Raw genomic sequence first — 20,287 nt, forward strand, 5'->3', positions numbered from 1 at the left:
TTGTATACTGTAAGTGATCAAATTACATGGTATGTGAATTATATCTCAATAAAATTTTATAATTAAATGCACTCATACAGCTTTTCCACATAATCTTATCAATTATTCTTCAAAATAATTACTTTTAACAGTACATAATAGTTCATCATAATGATTTAATAATTTATTTCACTATTCCTCTATTGTTAGATATGTAGTTTTGTTTCCAATTTTCTGGTATTATAACAAATTAATGATGAAGAGTCATACAGTTCTCTGATTATTTCATTAAAATACATTCCTAAAATGGAGTTATCAGATAAAATTGCATGGCCCATTTAAGGTTTTGATATATATTACATATTTTGCCCTCAAAAAATTATCTGAGATTTTAACCTTATATCAGCCGCATATAAAAGCATGTGTTTCAACGTGTTCTTGCCAATATTATAAAACCTGGCTGCTTTAGTGGACAAAAATTGATATTTTGGGTGATTTTAATTTACATTTCTTTCTAGTGAAGTTGAATAAGTTTAAAAACTTTTCAAGAGAACAAAAATGTATAAAATATCTAATAATTTAGACATACATACTTCTTTTTTTCTTTTTATCTTTTTTAAACATCTTTATTGGAGTATAATTGCTTTACACTGTTGTGGTAGTTTCTGATGTATAACAAAGTGAATCAGCTATACGTATACTTACATCCCCATATCCCCTCCTTTTTGTGTCTCTCTCCCATCCTCCCTATCCCACCTCTCTAGGTGGTCACAAAACACCGAGCTGATCTCCCCACGTGATGCAGCTGCTTCCCACTAGCTATCTATTTTACATTTGGTAGTGTATATATGTCCATGCCACTCTCTAACTTCATCCCAGCTTACCCTTCCCCCTCCCCAGGTCCTTAAGTCCATTCTCTACATCTGCGCCTTTATTCCTGTCCTGCCGCTAGGTTCTTCAGAACCATTTTTTTGTTTAGATCCCATATATATGTGCTAGCATATGGTATTTGTTTTTCTCTTTCTGACTTACTTCACTCTGTATGACAGACTCTAACTCCATCCACCTCACTACAAATAACTCAATTTCATTTCTTTCTATGGCTGAGTAATATTCCACTGTATATATGTGCCACACCTTCTTTATCCATTCATCTGTTGATGGACACTTAGGTTGCTTCCGTGTCCTGGCTATTGTAAATAGTGCTGCAGTGAACATTGTGGTACATGACTCTTTTTGAGTTACGGTTTTCTCAGGGTATATGCCCAGTAGTGGGATTGCTGGGTCATATGGTAGTTGTATTTTTAGTTTTTTAAGGAACCTCCATACTGTTCTCCATAGTGGCTGTATCAACTTACATTCCCACAAACAGTATAGGAGAGTTCCCTTTTCTCCACACCCTCTCCAGCATTTATTGTTTGTAGATTTTTTTATGATGACCATTCTCACTGGTGTGAGGTGATACCTCATTGTAGTTTTGATTTGCGTTTCTCTAATGATTATTGATGTTGAGCATCCTTTCATGTGTTTGTTGGCAACCTGTATATCTTCTTTGGAGAAATGTCTATTTAGGTCTTCTGCACATCTTTGGATTGGGTTGTTTGTTTTTTTGATATTGAGCTGCATGAGCTGCCTGTATATTTTGGAGATTAATCCTTTGTCAGTTGCTTCATTTGCAAATATTTTCTCCCATTCTTAGGCTTGTCTTTTCATCTTGTTTATGGTTTCCTTTGCTGTGCAAAAGCTTTTAAGTTTCATTAGGTCCCATTTGTTTATTTTTGTTTTTATTTCCATTTCTCTAGGAGGTGGGTCAAAAAGGATCTTGCTGTGATGTATGTCATAGACTGTTCTGCCTATGTTTTCCTCTAAGAGTTTGATAGTGTCTGGCCTTACATTTAGGTCTTTAATCTATTTTGAGTTTATTTTTGTGTATGGTGTTAGGGAGTGTTCTAATTTCATTCTTTTACATGTAGATTTCCAGTTTTCCCAGCACCACTAATTGAAGAGGCTGTCTTTCCTACGTTGTATATTCTTGCCTCCTTTATCAAAAATAAGGGGACCATATGTGCGTGGGTTTATCTCTGGGCTTTCTGTCCTGTTCCATGGATCTATATTTCTGTTTTTGTGCCAGTAGCATACTGTCTTGATTACTGTAGCTTTGTAGTATAGTCTGAAGTCAGGGAGCCTGATTCCTCCAGCTCTGTTTTTCTTTCTCAAGATTGCTTTGGCTATTTGGGGTCTTTTGTGTTTCCATACAAATTCTGAAATTGTTTGTTCTAGTTCTGTGAAAAATGCCATTGGTAGTTTGATAAGGATTGCACTGAATCTGTAGATTGCTTTGGGTAGTATAGTCATTTTCACAATGTTGATTCTTCCAATCCAAGAACATGGTATATTTGTCCATCTGCTGGTATTGTCTTTCATTACTTTCATCAGTGTCTTATAGTTTTCTGCATACAGGTCTTTTGTCTCCTTAGGTAGGTTTATTCCTAGGCATTTTATTCTTTTTGTTGCAATGATCCCCTTTTATGGTTGTTAGCATTTGCCTTATGTATTGAGGTGCTCCTATGTTGGGTGCATAAATATTTACAATTGTTATATCTTCTTCTTGGGTTGATCCCTTGATCATTATGTAGTGTCCTTCTTTGTCTCTTGTAATAGTCTTTATTTTAAAGTCTATTTTGTCTGATGAGAGAATTGCTACCCCCCAGCTTTCTTTTGATTTGCATTTGCATGGAATATCTTTTTCCAGCCCCTCACTTTCAGTCTGTACATGTCCCTAGGTCTGAAGTGGGTCTCTTCAGACCTAGAGACACATACTGCATATATACGGGTATTGTTTTTGTATCCATTCAGCCAGTCTATAGACATACATAACTTATTCAACCATTCTCATGTTGATAGACATTCAAGTTGTTTTGTGTTTGGGGCTTTTACAAACATTACTGTAGTAATTATATACATTAAAAAATTCTTCATATCTTGTTAAATGTTGAAATGATTGCCCCATTCTTCCCTCCTGTGTTCCCAAATACTTTTCTATTATTATTAGAACATGACTCTGTTATTCCCACAAAATTAATCCGTTAATTTATTTGAACAGAGTGCCCTGGGAAAACCATTGCTTAAAGGCAATTTTGCTTACCTAGGGAATCATATCAAAAATATATTTTATGCTGGGTCATATGATAGCTCTATTTTTAGTTTTTTAAGGAACCTCCATACTGTTCTCCATAGTGGTTGTATCAATTTTCATTCCCACCAACAGTGCAAGAGGGTTCCCTTTTCTCCACACCCTCTGCAGCATTTGTTGTTTGTAGATTTTCTGATGATGCCCATTCTAACTGGTGGGAGGTGATACCTCATTGTAGTTTTGATTTGCGTTTCTCTAATGATTAGTGATGTTGAGCATCCTTTCATGTGTTTGTTGGCAATCTGTGTATCTTCTTTGGAGAAATGTCTATTTAGGTCTTCTGCCCATTTTTGGATTGGGCATATACCCTGAGAAAACCATAATTCAAAAAGAGTCATGTACCACAATGTTCATTGCAGCTCTATTTACAATAGCCAGGACATGGAAGCAACCTAAGTGTACATCCACAGATGAATGGATAAAGTAGATGTGGCACATATATACAATGGAATATTACTCAGCCGTTAAAAGAAATGAAATTGAGTTACTTGTAGTGAGGTGGATGGACCTAGAGTCTGTCATACAGAGTGAAGTAAGTCAGAAAGAGAAAAACAAATACCGTATGCTAACACATATATATGGAATCTAAAAAAAAAAGGTTCTGAAAAACCTAGCAGCAGGACAGGAATAAAGACACAGACGTAGAGAATGGACTTGAGGACACGGGGAAGGGGAAGGGTAAGCTGGGACGAAGTGAGAGAGTGGCATGGACATATATACACTACCAAATGTAAAATAGATAGCTAGTGGGAAGCAGCCCCATAACAGAGGGAGATCAGCTCGGTGCTTTGTGACCATCTAGAGGGGTGGGATAGGGAGGGTGGGAGGGAGACGCCAGAGGGAGGGGATATGGGGATATATGCATACGTATAGCTGATTCACTTTGTTATACAGCAGAAACTAATACAACAATGTAAAGCAATTATACTCCAATAAAGATGTTAAAAAAATAAAATGAAATCTAAAAAATATATATCTATATATTTTATGGTTTAATATTTACCCAAGATATTCTGAAAAAAAAAAAGGGTTACATGGTCATATAAGTTTGGAATAAACTTATTCCACTTTAGGGGATTCACAAAATTCCTTAGCATATTTTAAGTCTTGAGAAGTACTGCACTAAAGACAAAGTTCCATGATCTGCACACAAGAAAATAAATTCAGTCAAATAATTTCAGAGGGCTACTATACCCCCCTCTTGGAGAGTCACAAAACTTATTTGCATAATTCCTATGCTAAAGATAACTCTCTAATTTTGATACAGGGTTTCCTAAATTTATTTCACCAGGTAACTTTTTCCCCTTTAACTTCTGTTGACATTGCAAAGAATACCCATAGTAAAATGCTAAAATAAGAGAATGAGAGAGATAAGCACCATGTATATATGAAATCTAGGTTCTAGTACCATACAAGTGTCACACATTTCATCAGGGCTTTGGATAAGAAGACAGATTTAATTCTTCCCTCTTTTAAACCTTTGATTATAAGTGAAGGTGCAGTAGATATCCCAAGTCAGGTTTTTAAATGTAGTGCCATAGTGGAAAGGGCATGATCTGAGGTCAGGCAGACCTGTGTTGCAATCTTAGGTTATCCACTTACTAGCTAGATAGGTGGTTTAACTTCTCTGGACTTCAGTTTTCTCATAAGTAAAATGGGAATAGTAACATTCACCTGACAGAGTTGATGTGAGGATTAAATGAGATAACATATGTAAAGTACATAGCAAAGTGACTGCCATATAGAAGGTCTTATATAGTACCTATACTGGTGCACAGCAGGGTTCTGTAAGGTAAAGAAGTGAAGACCTGAGAGCCCACAGATTGATAGGCTCCTGAATAATTGCCAGCTTTTTCATGGGAATAGAATTGGAAGGCTTATCAGATCAGAGTTTCAAACTCCATGGTATTTTTATTACTAAAGTTTTCCTTTTAATACTGAATTACATTGGGTTTATTTACCTGTCAATGTTTCAAAGAGAAGGCTTTTTAGCTTTTCACCAGGCCAAAGAGAATCCCATGTGTAAGGCTGCCTGCCACTGATGAACAAATTAGTAGCATTTCGGGAGAGTTGGAGTGTAGGGATGGTGCTTTTTGCCTGTTAGTGGGTAAGAGTAGGTTATTAACTGACATAATGGAGTCAGGCAAAAAGAAACTATTTGTAATCTTTTTCATTTCCGAGACCTGAAATTCACTAGGACAAGGTTTATAATTCATAGTATGAAAGTAAATAACCGAAATGAGATGTATGGCTGTTCCTGGATACCCTGGGGTCTTTTAGCCAAAGTGAATAGTGTGAGTTTACAGGGAGTAAGGGAGTCTTTTTCAGTACAATACACAGGGGAATTATGTATAGAACTTCTGCTTATGTGAATAATATAAGAGGGAAGAATTCAACATCTTGTTTGCCAGGGTGATAACTTACTCCTTTTCCAGTTCTGCTCCCCAGACTGCCTCTTAGCAGTCCAGGTGGTACTCTATGTGCCTCCCTCAGAATACTGACCTGTTTGAGAGATGCAGGAAATGTGAAAACTGCTATGTTTCCGTTTCCACAGCAAGAGATGATGATCCTTCTGGATAATCTGTAAGGTTGAAAAGTGAAGTAAACAAATGTCCCTTTCTCTTGTATGGGTGGGTATTCATTTATTGGCATGTTTCTTTCTCGGTCAATCCCTGGAGGCAGCGGACATCCACAAATATCTAAAGACTGATGTGCTATATACTGAAGCATTTGTAACCAGTCTAAGCATTCACATTTCAAGAGTTGTCAGCCTGCTGTACTATGAACTAAGATTATTTTATTTGTCAGCATTATCTGATCTATAATAGTGGCTGGTACTTGACTTAAATAGCTGTGATGACAGCTCAACATCATTTGGCTTTAATAGAATGTTTTGGGTCTTGCTACTCACAAAATTACCCTGTCTTGTTATTCCACTGGACATAATTGAGATAGCTGTTATAGTACTTTAGGTGTTGGTGTGTTTCTAAAAAGGAATGAAGTATCCAGAAAATAAGAGGCTTTGGAATCAACAAGCAACATCATTTATGGTACAAATGTTCTTGTTTTCAACACCCAGCCTTTTGAGGAGCAAAGTGCACTCTGAATCAGCTTACTTAATGTACAGATAATCACTCTCTTTATATTCCTTGCATAATAATGTACTTGGCACTTTGAGATAAAAAAAAAGTTGACAGTGGTTGTCCCTTATAGTTTCTGCTTAGGACATTCTCCTTTATGAAATTGATGTGCTGTTCAGAGTGCTCCCATAAGTGTGAGGTCTGGATCCCAGAAGATAGAGGCCAGCCAGGGCGGGTTACCCTTGCCAGAGCAGGCTGGCAACTTCTCATGCCACTGAGTTAACCAGGCACACTCCAGAGACAAGTCTGCTTTCTTCCAGGAAGAGTGGAAAAGTAAAATGTGGCTCTTAGAATGCCTGTCTTTGGAATCATAGTGGGCACAACATTCTGTCTTGTTTGGAATCCTGGGCCTAGGGTATTCTTGCCCTTAAGTCTGAACAAAAAGCAGTTGTATTGGCCCAGCTCTTCAGTGAAGGATATACAGAGAATTACTTATGTTTGTCAAACACCTCAAAAGAGAAAAAGAGGGAGCAAGTGCTTGAGCATACATCTCATCTTACCTATACATTTCTACCAAGAAAGCAATTGATAAGTGTAAAAGACAATTCTGGAACTTCAATGCACTATTTGCCTTGTTGTTTCCTCCTGACAGTTGGCTGTTTCAGAACTTTGTACGTATGGTTTGGTAGTGCACCTTTTCAGAAATTGGCTTTTAGTATTCTGCTGAATGGGTTTCTTTTACTCTTTACCATTGCAATCCACACTTGTATTTGGCACAGAACACTTCCCCGTAGCAATTATTTGAATTAAAATTAGCCTTGCAGACATTGAAACTTGAGCTGAAAAACTCGATTATCAACTTCCTTCATAGTTTCACTCCCAGAGGAGATTAAGCTAAAATGGCAAAGGCAGAGTCATCGCCAGGTGAGGACTAAATTGAAAGAATGCAGATACTTCAAAAAAATCAGGCTCTGCATAACAGACGACAAATGCAGAATTTAGGAAAACAATTTACTTTCTCCTTCTACCATCTGCACCTATACTGCTTTCACTACCCCCACCTGCTCTTATTGCCTATGCTGTAGTGATTTTTACCATTATTCAATAAATGTTTACTTGAACCAAGAATGATGTCATTTTAGTCTTAGTGTATGCTGGCTCAGCACTGTTTCTCTTCCTGTCTCATCCTCCTAGCTCTCCTCCCTTCCTTTAAAATCTTATATTCCTACATAAACCTTTGATACTATGGGAAGTGACCATAACAGTATATGTACACTGCTTTGTAGCCATTGGTTCTCAGAGATTGGAAAGAATAGGGAAATGGACATAATGTGGAATCTTGAAGAACTTAGGTTGAGTTATGACTGCTTTATTGCCTTACATAAGTGACTTTACCTCCTCAGCTTCAACTTTTTCATCTGTAAAATAGGGCAATACTCTCTCATTCACAGTATTTTTGTAATGCTCTTTCCTGAATTATGAGTGTCCTTTAGGTTTTATCTTTTACCCTCTGACTTTCTCTTTTCCATTTATTTCCTTGTCCACATGAATGCATGTCAACATTGCTTAGGTGATGCCAAATTTTATATTTTATCTCCTTTCCCTAGCTTTATTCTCTCTCTTTATTATCTTCTACACCATTCATGGGTTTAAACACCATCTCTATATGAATGACTCCCAGATCTCTCTACTCACTGGGACTGTTTCCAGTTATTTAAAATGTCTCCTGGCTTTAATCCTTCTTCTCCATTTCTAGTGTCACACCCCTCTGGAAGCCATTGTGACACATGCTCAACTATTTATTGCTTTTTCTGGTTCCTGTCTCTGCAAATTTCAATATATCCTGCATGCTACTACCTGAGTAACTTTTCTAAAATTTATCTTTCATTATATTAATATCACTCAAGATCATAAAATTAATATCTATTCCCTACTGTAGCAAAACTACAAAACCCTCTACCATGTGGCCATCTTACTTCTCTAATATTACTGCTCACAACCCACAATACCCACCCAGTACATAGGAATGGATGGCCTCCTTAGTGTTCTTACCACATTCAAGTCACACTTCTTACATAGAATGCCATTTCTTTCTTCCTAGCATCTACCTAGATGTTACCCATCCTAATAACATCTAGCTGAAGTCCTATTTCTTCCTCAAAACTTTCACCACTATAGCGCATACACTTACCTCCTTTATTGATACACTGATATTGATATCGATATTGTTTAAGCATCACTGACAATCACACACTTACCATGTGTACCACACAGTACTTAGCACAGGGCTAAGCTTACCTAGGTATGTAATTGCTAACATCACTTTTATAGCAATGAGCACATTAAATCTTGTGTTAGACTTGTGTGCTTTTCCTATCCTTCTGTACAACTGCAAATTCCTTGAGGGCAGAGGCCGTGTTTTATTTATCTTTATACCCCTCCACAATACCTTGTCTGAGGCATACCTTCAGGAAATACTTTCTGAATTGAACTGATTGATTGGAGACCTGGAATATTTCAGGAACATGAACCAATTCAGGGCTCAGGGTTGGACAATGCAGGTAAAGCAGTAAAATGAATATCCATGATATTACTGCATAAGTTAAGTTTTCCAGGAGCTGAGGGCATGGCCATTCCCTTCTTATCTAGAAACAGGAGGAACAAGTCTCTTGAAAAATGCCTAGGTGCTCAAAAGTGTAGCCCCTCCCTAACTCAGTATATTATGTTTCATGCTTTCAGTGATGAGACCTAGGATTCTTATTCTTGAGTAAAGGCAAATGACAAGTGTGAGAATAGGTTGTTTATAGCTTGGTGGTCAAAATGCTGGGTGGAGGTTATAAGAGGGAGCAACTGGTGTACCTAGAGAGGATATTTGAAGAAAGAAATTTGGTTCCAGGATACGGAAAGTATATTAATAAATGTAAGCTTACAGTGGATGCTAAAATATATCAATATCTTCCAAAAAAGGAAAAGAGCCATTTGGTGAAAGATATAAAGTTGTGATTATTCAGCTTGATTTCTGACTCCTCAGTATCAAATGTGATCATAGAACATCACACCTTAGAGCTGAAGATAGCTTAGAGATCGAGGAATTGAAACTGAGCTCCAGAGAACAGAAGGGACTTTCCAAAAGTCATACACTGAGCCCAGTGGCAGAGCTGGGAAATGATCCCCATGCCAGAGTATTATCCATGTTTTTCCATCATTCTATTTCTGATGAAAGAGGCACAGGAACTGAGAAGTTTTCTTTTAAATGGACCTTAAAAATGTCTACAAATTGAAAAGTAAGTAGGATCAAAGGAGAGACACTGGGTGGTACAGTGGTTAAGGGTTTGGATTTTGGAGCCAGATTCTGTCACTGACTGGCTGTGTGACTTTGGGATTCTCTGTGCTTGAATTTACTCATCTATAAAATGGGGATAATTTAATATTTACAACTTACAAAGTGATTATGACTCTTAAATGACAGTGCCTGTAAATCACCTGGCATATAATAGTCATTCAACAAATGTTAGTTGTACCCTTGGATTCAAACAATCATCTATATGTAACTTTACTTTGCTAGGGATGCAGAAAACAATGAAATGAAGGTTATGAAGTCTCTAACTTCAAGGAGTTCCTATGCAGTCCCTTACCATTCAAACTTTTTTGGAGCCAGGTTACTTTCTTCATCACTTAGCTTGAGGTCTCCTGATTATTTGTGACATTCCTTGTACCTTCTGCCTCTTCATTCCTTGCCACCAATCCAAATGCTATCTAATCTTTAACACTCAAATCCTACCCTCTCTGTAAAGCCTTTCCTGATGAGCCCAGCCTACAGAAATCACTTTCCTTTAAGTTCCTATGGCACAAACTTTATAGTTCTACTCATTTGGTCAACATCATATCCTGTATTGTGTTTTGTCAATCAACTTTTCATATATGTGTCTTATCTCCCCAAATAAATTTAATAAATGTTAGTTTCTCCCTTTCCCTTCTCTTTTTCCTATATGATCTTGGTCAACCAGCCAGACATCCTCCCCCAGAATAGTACTGTCTTCTATATGTAGGAATGAGAGAAAACAGCCTTTTGGAAAAGAGCCACACACTTAATCATCCCAAATGTGTAATCATAAGTATATGACTCATAGGAATATCAGGTTGGTAAGATGTTAGTATAGGCCAATGTATCTTGAATTCCTATATAGAACACTGATAAAGAATTGACTGAGACTGCCTCTCGCCTTCTGAGATGGCCCACACTCTGTCTATGGAGTGTGTATCTCTCTCAATAAATCTACTTCTTTCCTATCACTTTGCCTCTTGCTGAATTCCTTCTGTGCTGAGACATAAAGAACCTGAATTACAGCAAGTCCTGAGGCCAGGTGTGCGATCTCAAAAGACAGTGGGTTCAAGTCCCAGTCCGGGTTTTGGCTGGGATTGAGTCCCAGTCAGTGGGTTCAAGTCCCAATCTGAAGTGTGAGGTTTCAGCTGGCGAGCCATGAAGGGACAGTGATAAGGTAGGAAAATGTTCAGAGTCAGGTCTTCGTCCTAAATGGGCCTGTGGGACGCCAGGAGCCAGGTGTACTGGGGAGGATGCTCCACCAATGTCTGCTCATTTCTGATGGGCCGGTCAACCCCACATGCTTAACGCAGGTCCAGGACAAAATTGTTGCCGCAGGATTCGATAATCTGTACTCTTCTTGACTCTGAGGTTTTTCTCCTACATTCTATGTTTATTCCTGTTCCCTTTATTTCCCTCTCTCCCTTCTTTCTTCTTTCCTTCCTTCCTTCCTCTCTCTCTCTCTCTCTCTTTCCCTCTCTCTTTTTATTTCTTGCTCTCCCCTCCCTCTAACCCTTACAAGTGCTGATCCTTCATTCCCGACTTAACAGCTAGGCCAACTCCTGCTCATCATCGACACTATGGGGGACACCTTCTGTACCATTCCTTTGTGGCAACTTTTCAGGCATTAACACCTGGTTGGGAGACTACTTTGGAAGGGGTAGCATCTAAAATCATAAGTGCCAATCTTGACCAAATTGCGTGGTGGATTTTGACATGAGAGCAGAACTTTTGGATAGCACAAGAGTTAGAGACATTACCTCAGGCTTGGGTCTGAAATGGGTCAGGCTGCATCAATCCTGACTGATACCCCTCTGGACCATATACTCCGGGATTGGGAAAGATTCAGACAACAGGAATTAAAAGAGAAAAAACTTATTAGGTTATGTAATCAGGTTTGGCCACAATATGAGTTAGGAAATTTAAAATGGGGTGAGGTACCATATATCCAAATTTTCATGGCCTTGTATTTAGGCAATGAAACACAAAAGGAATTTAAGGCATGCATAGCTTGGAGGGATAACTCTAGGAAGGACACAGAGGACATTTTAACTGACCCACCCTACAGTGCCATGCAGTACACCAGGTGGGGAATGATGCTGTCCCTGAGGTAGACCCACAATGGAATTCTATTGATAGGGATAGACGGGGTCTGTTTGATAGATGGTATGAAGAAATTTACAGTAAAACCTGTTAATTATGAAAAGGTGAAAGAGGTCCAATAGGGACAGGATGAAAATCCTGCCATCTTCCAAGGGAGACTAGTGGAAGTTTTTAGGAAATATATGAACATGGGTCCCTCCTCCGGTAAGGGACAGGACCTTTTGGCTATGAATTTCATAGCCCAGTCTGCCCCAGATATCAGGCGGAAAATTCAGAAAGCAACTGCTGGTCCTCAGACTCCAATGAACGATTTTCTCCTATTGGCTTATTTGGTTTTCAATAATAGGGATGTGGCTGAAAAGGCTAAATGCACCCAGATAAATATGCAAAAGGCCCAAAAGATGGCAGTGGCTTTGTCCCCTCAGAGATCACCAAAGGGGAAGCCAACTTTCCTGGGCCAATCTGGCCCTGGTGGATCACTAGGCCCACGGGTACCCAGACAGGACCAGTGTATCCTGTGTAGACAAAAGGGGTACTGGAGGGAGGATCAAAATCAATGTGCCCTTTGCAAACAGCCAGGACATTGGAGAAGGGAATGCCCCAGATGCCAGACAGCAATGGGGACCCCTTGGCCATTGATGGTTTTGCAATCAGAAGACTGAAGGGGCCCAAGGCCAAAAGCTGCTCTGCCTGAAACCGAGCAGGACCCTGTAGGGGCTCCTGGGCACAGAGAGCCTTTCTGTTCAGCCTCCATGACCTTCCCTAAGATTCATGAACAGTTGCTAATCTGGGAAGGGAAGGGATGCAGAGTCAAGGGAGGAACAGCCAAGAAACAATAGTGCAGCCTTGGGTCAGAGTCCTGGTTCCACCTCAAGGGATACACATAACAATATCTTTAAGCCCTTTTATAGAATAAAAAACCAACAAATGGAAGATGTAAGCATTCTCCATACCAGAGAAGACCAATTAAGGTCAGACTAAAGGAACCAGAGAAGCCCATCAAGATTACCTGAGATGAGATTAAAGGAGGACAGGCTCTGTACACACCCTAATCTTGTCAGGAACCTCACCCTTAACTATTGCTATAAAACTCTTCATCAAGTCCTCCCAGGTTGGGGCACATAATTTTCAAGGGCAGGAGTCTACTGTGCCCCCCTTTGCCTGGCAAAGCAATAAAGCTATTCTTCTACTTCACCCAAAACTCTGTTTCTGAGATTCCATTTGGCACCAGTGTATAGAGGCTGAGATTTCGGCATCATACCTAGAGATAACATCTCATAACTAGTATTGAGCCTCAGGTAGTCATTGATGTGGCAGGCCACTCGACAGAATTTCTTATAGATACTAGTGCAAGCTTTTCAATCTTAACCCAAAAGATTGGAAGCCTTAGCAATCATAAGGAGTATGCAATGAGGTGTCAGGGAAGTGGAAGGGGCACACTTTCCAGGAACCCCTTTTGTGCAACATCAGCGCCAGCTGTTTCTACATTCCTTTCTGTCTGTGCCTGATTGTCCCATCCCCTTAATGGGAAGAGACTTATAAACTAAGTTAGGGGCCACTCTGTTTCTTGAGGGGCAAGGGAACCACTCTCATCACCAAATGATTCTAACAGAAAGTGGAAAGGAACAGACTAAATCTGGAGCTGAAATAGAAGCCTTAGTAGACCCTGGAGTGTGAAATACCAAGGTCCCAGACTTGGTCAAAGATATCCAGCCGGCGATTATTAATACCTGAACCAAAATGGGAGACCACCGGTCTGACTAAACTGACCATAGCTGATAGGATTTTGGGGGGAACCCTTCTCCCCTAAGGCAAATGAGGGAAAATAAAACATTCTAACATAGGTGAATGGGTGTGCCAGTTCTTTCATAACATTGAGGTAGCTACCCAATTCTTTGAGGGAAAGAAAAAAAAATTGTCTGGACTTAAGGGAACAAAATCATCCTAGAAAGAATTTGCCTGCCTTTCTCATGCCTTTGAGATGCAAATGTTCTATCTGGTCTTCTCCAGGAAACCCTTATCTCTGCCATTTTTTAAAATGCAAATTTTGGGAAAAGGGCTAGAGAATTTGGAACTTGACTTATCAAGGACAAATAAAAATCTTAAGTGTCTTCTCCATAAACATTAGTAAAAAGGATTTAGCCATCTAGACAGGTGACCTTGATTTGTTCCATCTGCCTTTTCCATCTGCCAGAAGCCCAATTTGAATCCAACCTCTTGTAACTGATGGGTTTTACATTCTTTTACCTGATTCATGGCTGAAATTTTGGAATGAGAACTATGAGGTCTCTGTGTTTGTTTGTGTGTTCATATGTATCTATATGTGTGTTGTAGATGTATGGTATTGCCAAAATTAATTTGTAAAAGAGCTCTATTTAATTGACAAAGGAAACTAAGCACTTATATAAATACTCAGAAATGTAAAAGAATCTGGCTAGAATGAATTTCAGGTTCATGTCATCTGAGAAATATTCAGTACTAATCAGATAGCTGGTATTAAAGGTGGCTTAAACTTGTTGGTTTGATGTCTTTAGAGTCATCAATGTTAAGTATAGTACTTCTGTTGTACCTAGGTTTACTAGAGGTCATATAAGACCTTATATCTGTTGCAAATTTGTCAGCAAGGAAAGTAAGTGACTCAATGTGAAAAAAAAACTTTTAAGGAAAGTAAGATGGGTGTTTTCAGTAAAAGACGTGTGAGGAATGGGAAAGGAACACTGAGAAAAGAGTTGTGCATGATCAGGATTTTCTAAGATTGGATTGAATTTAGTTGGGTAAATGGATTTTGTTGGGAGTAAGCTGAGGCAAGACTTGGAATTGGTTTCTCTCTCTGTTAAGAGAACAAAGTATTCTTGGAATGTTATTTTTGATAACAGATTGTGTGAGTTTCTTTGCCTTTAAGTGATTTGTATTTGCTTTTGAGATCTCTTGTAACTTTTGTTAAAGAATAAGTATTATCTCACAGTGACCTATGATCTTATTTGACCAAGTGTTTTGAAACTTTTTGGCAAACTTCCCAAATATCAAATTTTTATTAAAGTTCTTTTGACTTCCAGCTAACTTTGGGATGCTTTAGCAAGCCCCTGAGGCATCTCAGAGAGAAATATTTAACTAGGATTATTTGGTATGTTAAATTAAATGTAATCAGTCATAATTCTGGTTATTGTAACCAAGGTTCTTTATCAATTACACTGCAATCAGATGTTTAACCATGACTTTTAAATCTTTTATCATTTATAGATAGTTATTTTTGTACTTTGATGCTATTGCAAAAGTGCTTCGCCTTTAAGAAGATTCATAGGAAGGCTATGGAAGCAGTTACAACAGTTCCACAACAAGATGATGGCTATGAGAGGATTCTAGCCCATATCGACTTAAAACAAGGAGGCATCTGGCCCCTGGGGCCCCTATATCAGGCATCCAGAGACTTTTACTCCCTGATAGGCAGGGTCGACGCATCTGCTCAGCCTTGAAGCAGTTATAGAAGACAGACCATTGCCCCTAAGCTTCCCATAAGAATATGGGAGTAAAATCTCTGAGGGGGGAATAAAACAGGAGGGAAGGGGGCAGGGCACCACCTTTAAAAGAATGACATAGCTGTTGAGGACACGACAAAAACTGGTTAGAAACAACTAGGTCCAAGATTGTAGAAGGTTCAACTTCCAGTAGACCTTGAGCCTTATTATATGCTCACTGTAATACATTAGCATGTTAAATGACACAGTCACAGGTGCCATGACAGTTCCAAGGCTGACCTGAAAAGGCCAAAAAGTGGGCGGTGGCCCAATTCCTGGAAATCCCCGCCCCTTCCCTGAAATAGTTGGAATAATCCTCCCACTCATTAGCCTATGAAATTACCCACCCCATAAAAACTAACCACCCCATATTTCGGTGCCTCTTGCCTTCCCCACACTCTGCCTATTGAGTCTGTATCTCTCTAATCTAAATCTAATTCTTACCTAAAAAAAAAGAATTGACTGAGACTAAGGACTCTTCCAATTTAGCCCTACCTATTGCCACTATGCATGGGAATAAGTAAGGGCACTTTGGTGCCCTTGAAGGGATATATTCTTTAAGGTAGGAAGCATGAATTTAACTTATGACCTTGCCTAAGTCCTGTGGTAGTATCTTAAAGTTCCTCAGGCATAATCATAGAGGCCTGGTTAGGCCCAAAGAATTAAGTGATAAGGTAATTTTCTCTTCAAGCAAGATTCAATGGCTGTCTCTGATTGGGAGGTGATTGCACAGAATATCACCCAGAGATGATTCTAAACAATAAAGCTCTTGATGTGTAAGGTCTCATCTCAGAACCAGAGTTCTTATATATAGGATATCCTTAGAGAGTCTGAGTTCTGATGAAGAGAAGGGCTCTTACCAATGCTTTCAGTAGGTACAGCAATTAGAGCAATCTCTGGCATAGAATGGAAGTGTGCTTTGGTAGATTATCACCTCATCATCTTCCTAAAACAACATTATCCTCATATCAAGCCCCTGCTTAAAAACCATCAGTAGTTCCCCATTATCCACAGAAGAGTCCTTAGTCTTGTACCTAAGGTCCTATTCAATCTAACACTAATTCACCTGTGGCATTAAGCTAACAATCATCTTCTATATGCAACCTTATTTTGCAAGGGTTGAAGATAGTACTGAAATGAAGGTGATGAGGTCTATAACTTCAAGTAGTTCCCATCCAATCCACTACCATTCAAACTCTTTGTTGGAGCTAGGCTACTTTCTTCTTCATATCCTCCTCACTTAGCTTGGGGTCTCATGCATTATAACCTGTGATTTTCTTTTTAACTTCTGTCATTTCATTCCTTGCCACAAATCCAAATCCCATCTCATCTTTAAGGCCCAAATTCTCTCTCCTCTATAAAGCCTTTCCTGACTAGCCCAGCCTAAAAGAACCACTCTCTCCTTTGAATTCCTATAGGACAAATTTTATGGTTCTATTTATTTGGTCAATAACATACCCTGTATTGTGTTTTGTAAGACAACTTTTCATGTATGCGTCTTATCTTCCCAAATAAATGCAAGACGCTTGAGTTCAGACACAAAAAATGCATAATGTCCCCTATGGGTTCAATGTCATACACTTAATATGCTCTCAAATTATACTAGCTTATTTCTTCTGTTCTTTTTCGTAATGGGTTATTTATCACAGCAGCAGAAACTACCAAATTGAAAATAAATAAATCAGAAACTTCTTCTACCTTGAGCAGTTACTAATGATCTCATACAAAAAAAGTTTTACCCAAAGGAGTAGGAAATTATGCTATATATAAAGCATATAATCTGCTAGAGTCTGAGGTCAATATTTTCCTGGATAAGTGTCCAGCATTTGACAAGGAGTTTAATTCTTCCAAGCCCTGGTTAACATTAACACTGGAAAGTTGTATTAGCAAATTCAAGCAAATTTTGTTTTTCATATGAAGATTTTTTAACTTGATAAAAATATCTCACCTGGAATATTAAAATTATCAAAATTAAAGAGTTGATTTTCAGTCTCATTAGCTACAGCTAGAAAGCAATGTTGGTGAGTTAAGGAAAGCTTGGTTCTTTTCTGCTGGATTCTTTTAAAATATCATTCTTGTCATAGTTAATACATTGGTATAGAGTAACTGGAATAGGCTGTGCATAATTATTGTGTACCCTAGGACTTGATCCTGACCTGGAGCTCCCTACTGGATTCTCAAACCAGGCTGAAGGAATACTCATGGATAGTTGATGGAATAGTTGATGGATGGTCATCAAATCACAAGAGAAGAGAACAAAAGAGGAAGGGAAGAAAAAGACCTACAAAAACAAATCCAAAACAATTAACAAAATGGCAATAAGAATATACATATCAATAATTGCCTTAAGTGTAAATGGATTAAATGCTTCAACCAAAAGACAGAGACTGGCTGAATGGACACAAAAGCAAGACCTGTATATATGCTGTCTACAAGAGACCGATTTCAGGTCCAGGGAAACATACAGACTGAAAGAGAGGGGGTGGAAAAAGGTATTCCATGCAAATGGAAATCAAAAGAAAGCTGGAGTAGCGATACTCATATCAGACAAAATAGACTTTAAAATAAGCACTGTTACAAGAGACAAAAAAGGACACTACATAATGGTCAAGTGATCAATCCAAGAAGAAGATGCAGCAATTGTAAATATATATGCACCCAACATAGGAGTACCTCAATATATAAGGCAAATGCTAGCAGCCATAAAAGGAGAAACCAACAGTAACACAATAATAGTGGGGGACTTTAACACCCCACTTAGATCAATGAACAGATCACCCAGACAGGAAATCAATAAGGAAACACAGCCATTAAATGACACATTAGACCCCATGGACCTAATGGATATTTAAAGAGCATTCCATCCAAAAGCAGTAGAACACACATTCTTAAGTGCACATAGAACATTCTCTAGGATAGATCACATGGTGGGCCACAAAGCAAGCATCAATAAATTTAAGAAAATTGAAATCATACCAAGCATGTTTCCTGACCACAACTCTTTGAGATTAGAAATCAACTACAAGGAAGAAACTGTAAAAAACACAAACACATGGAGACTAAACAACCAATGGATCACTGAAGAAAGCAAAGAGGAAATCAAAAAATACCTAGAGACAAATGAAAATGAAAACATGATGATCCAAAACCTATGGGACACAGGGACTTCCCTGGTGGTCAAGTGGTTAAAACTCCATGCTTCCACTGCAGGGGGCACAGGTTTGATCCCTGGTCATGGAATTAAGATCCTGCATGCCATATGGTGCAGCCAACAAACAAACAAACAAAAACCACAAAACAAACCAAAAACCCCACAAAACCTATGGGATGCAGCAAAAGCAGTTCTAAGAGGGAAGTTTATAGCAATGCAATCTTACCTCAGGAGACAAGACAAATCTCAAATAAACAACCTAATGCTACACCTAAAGCAACTAGAGAAGGAAGAACAAAGAAAACCCAAAGTTAGTAGAAGGAAAGAAATCATAAAGATCAGAGCAGAAATAAATGAAATAGAGATGAAGAAAACAATAGAAAAGATTGATAAAACTAAAAGCTGGTTCTTGGAAAAGATAAACAAAATTGATAAACCTTTAGCCAGACTCATCAAGAAAAAAAAGGAAGAGGGCTCAAATCGATAAAATTAGAAATGAAAAAGGAGAAGTTACTCACTGACACTGCAGAAATACAAAGGATCATAGGAGACTATTAGAAGCAACTCTATGCCAATAAAATGGAAAACCTAGAAGAAATGGACAAATTCTTAGAAAGGAACAACCCTCCAAGACTGAACCAAGAAAAAAATAGAAAATATGAACAAACCAAATTCTATCAAACATTTAGAGAAGAGTTAACACCTATCCTTCTCAAACTATTCCAAAAATATTGCAGATGAAGGAACACTCCAAAATGTATTCTATGAGGTCACCATCACTCTGATACCGAAACCAGACAAAGAAACCACAAAAAAGAAAATTACAGGCCAATATCACTGATGAACATAGATGCAAAAATCCTCAACAAAATACTAGCAAACCAAATCCAACAACACATTAAAAGGATGATACACCATGATCAAGTGGGATTTATTGTAGGGATGCAAGGATTTTTCAATATCCACAAATCAATCAGTGTGATACACCACACCAACAAATTGAAAAATAAAAACCACATGATCATCTCAATAGATGCAGAAAAAGTTTTTGACAAAATTCAACACCCATTTATGATAAAAACTCTCGAGAAAGTGGGCGTAGAGGGAACTTACCTCAACATACTAAAGGCCATATATGACAAAGCCACAGCTAACATCATACTCAATGGTGAAAAGCTGAAAGCATTTCCTCTAAAATCAGAAACAAGACAAGGATATCCACCCTTGCCACTTTTATTCAACATAGTATTGGAAGTCCTAGCCATGGCAATCAGAGAAGAAAAAGAAATAAAAGGAATCCAAACTGGAAATGAAGAAGTAAAACTGTCACTATTTGCAGATGACATGATACTGTAAATAGAAAATCCTAAATGCACTACCAGAAAACTACTAGAGCTAATCAATAAACCTGGTAAAGTTGCAGGATCCAAAATTAATACACAGAAATCTGTTGCATGTCTATACACTAACATTGAAAGATCAGAAAGAGAAATTAAGGAAACAATCCCGTTTACCATCACATCAAAAAGAATAAAATACCTAGGAATAAACCTACCTAAGGAGACAAAAGACCTGTACTCTGTAAACTGTAAGATGCTGATGAAAGAAATTGAAGAAGACACAAACAGATGGAAAGATATTTCATGTTCTTGGATTGGAAGAATCAATATTGTCAAAATGACTATACTACTCAAGGCAATCTACAGATTCAATGCAATCCCTGTCAAATTACCAATGGCGTTTTTCACAGAAGTAGAACAAATAATTTTAAAATTTGTATGGAGACACAAAAGACCCCGAATAGCCAAATAATCTTGAGAAAGAAAAACAGAGCTGGAGGAATCAGGCTCCTTGACTTCAGACTATACTACAAAGCTACACTCATCAAAAGAGTATGGTACTGGCATTAAATAGAAATATAGGTCAATGCAACAGGATAGAAAG

General features: G+C 38.3%; 1 protein-coding gene across 2 annotated transcripts in view; it reads right to left on the bottom strand.

Annotated features, from left to right (window-relative positions):
* Positions 1–20,287, bottom strand: part of ZDHHC15 (zinc finger DHHC-type palmitoyltransferase 15) — a 125,853-nt gene that overhangs the window by 14,687 nt on the left and 90,879 nt on the right. Inside the window, exon 11 of one of the 2 annotated variants that reach the window (XM_036839131.1) lies at positions 5,675–5,753. The exons of the other annotated variant lie outside the window; for it this stretch is intronic. Within the exon in view, the coding sequence (XP_036695026.1) occupies positions 5,707–5,753 (47 nt within the window). The 3' untranslated portion in view covers positions 5,675–5,706. The remainder of the gene's footprint in view (positions 1–5,674; positions 5,754–20,287) is intronic. 2 annotated transcript variants of the gene reach the window in all.

This window comes from Balaenoptera musculus, chromosome X (assembly GCF_009873245.2).
Source record: "Balaenoptera musculus isolate JJ_BM4_2016_0621 chromosome X, mBalMus1.pri.v3, whole genome shotgun sequence".
Classification (NCBI taxonomy): domain Eukaryota; kingdom Metazoa; phylum Chordata; class Mammalia; order Artiodactyla; family Balaenopteridae; genus Balaenoptera; species Balaenoptera musculus.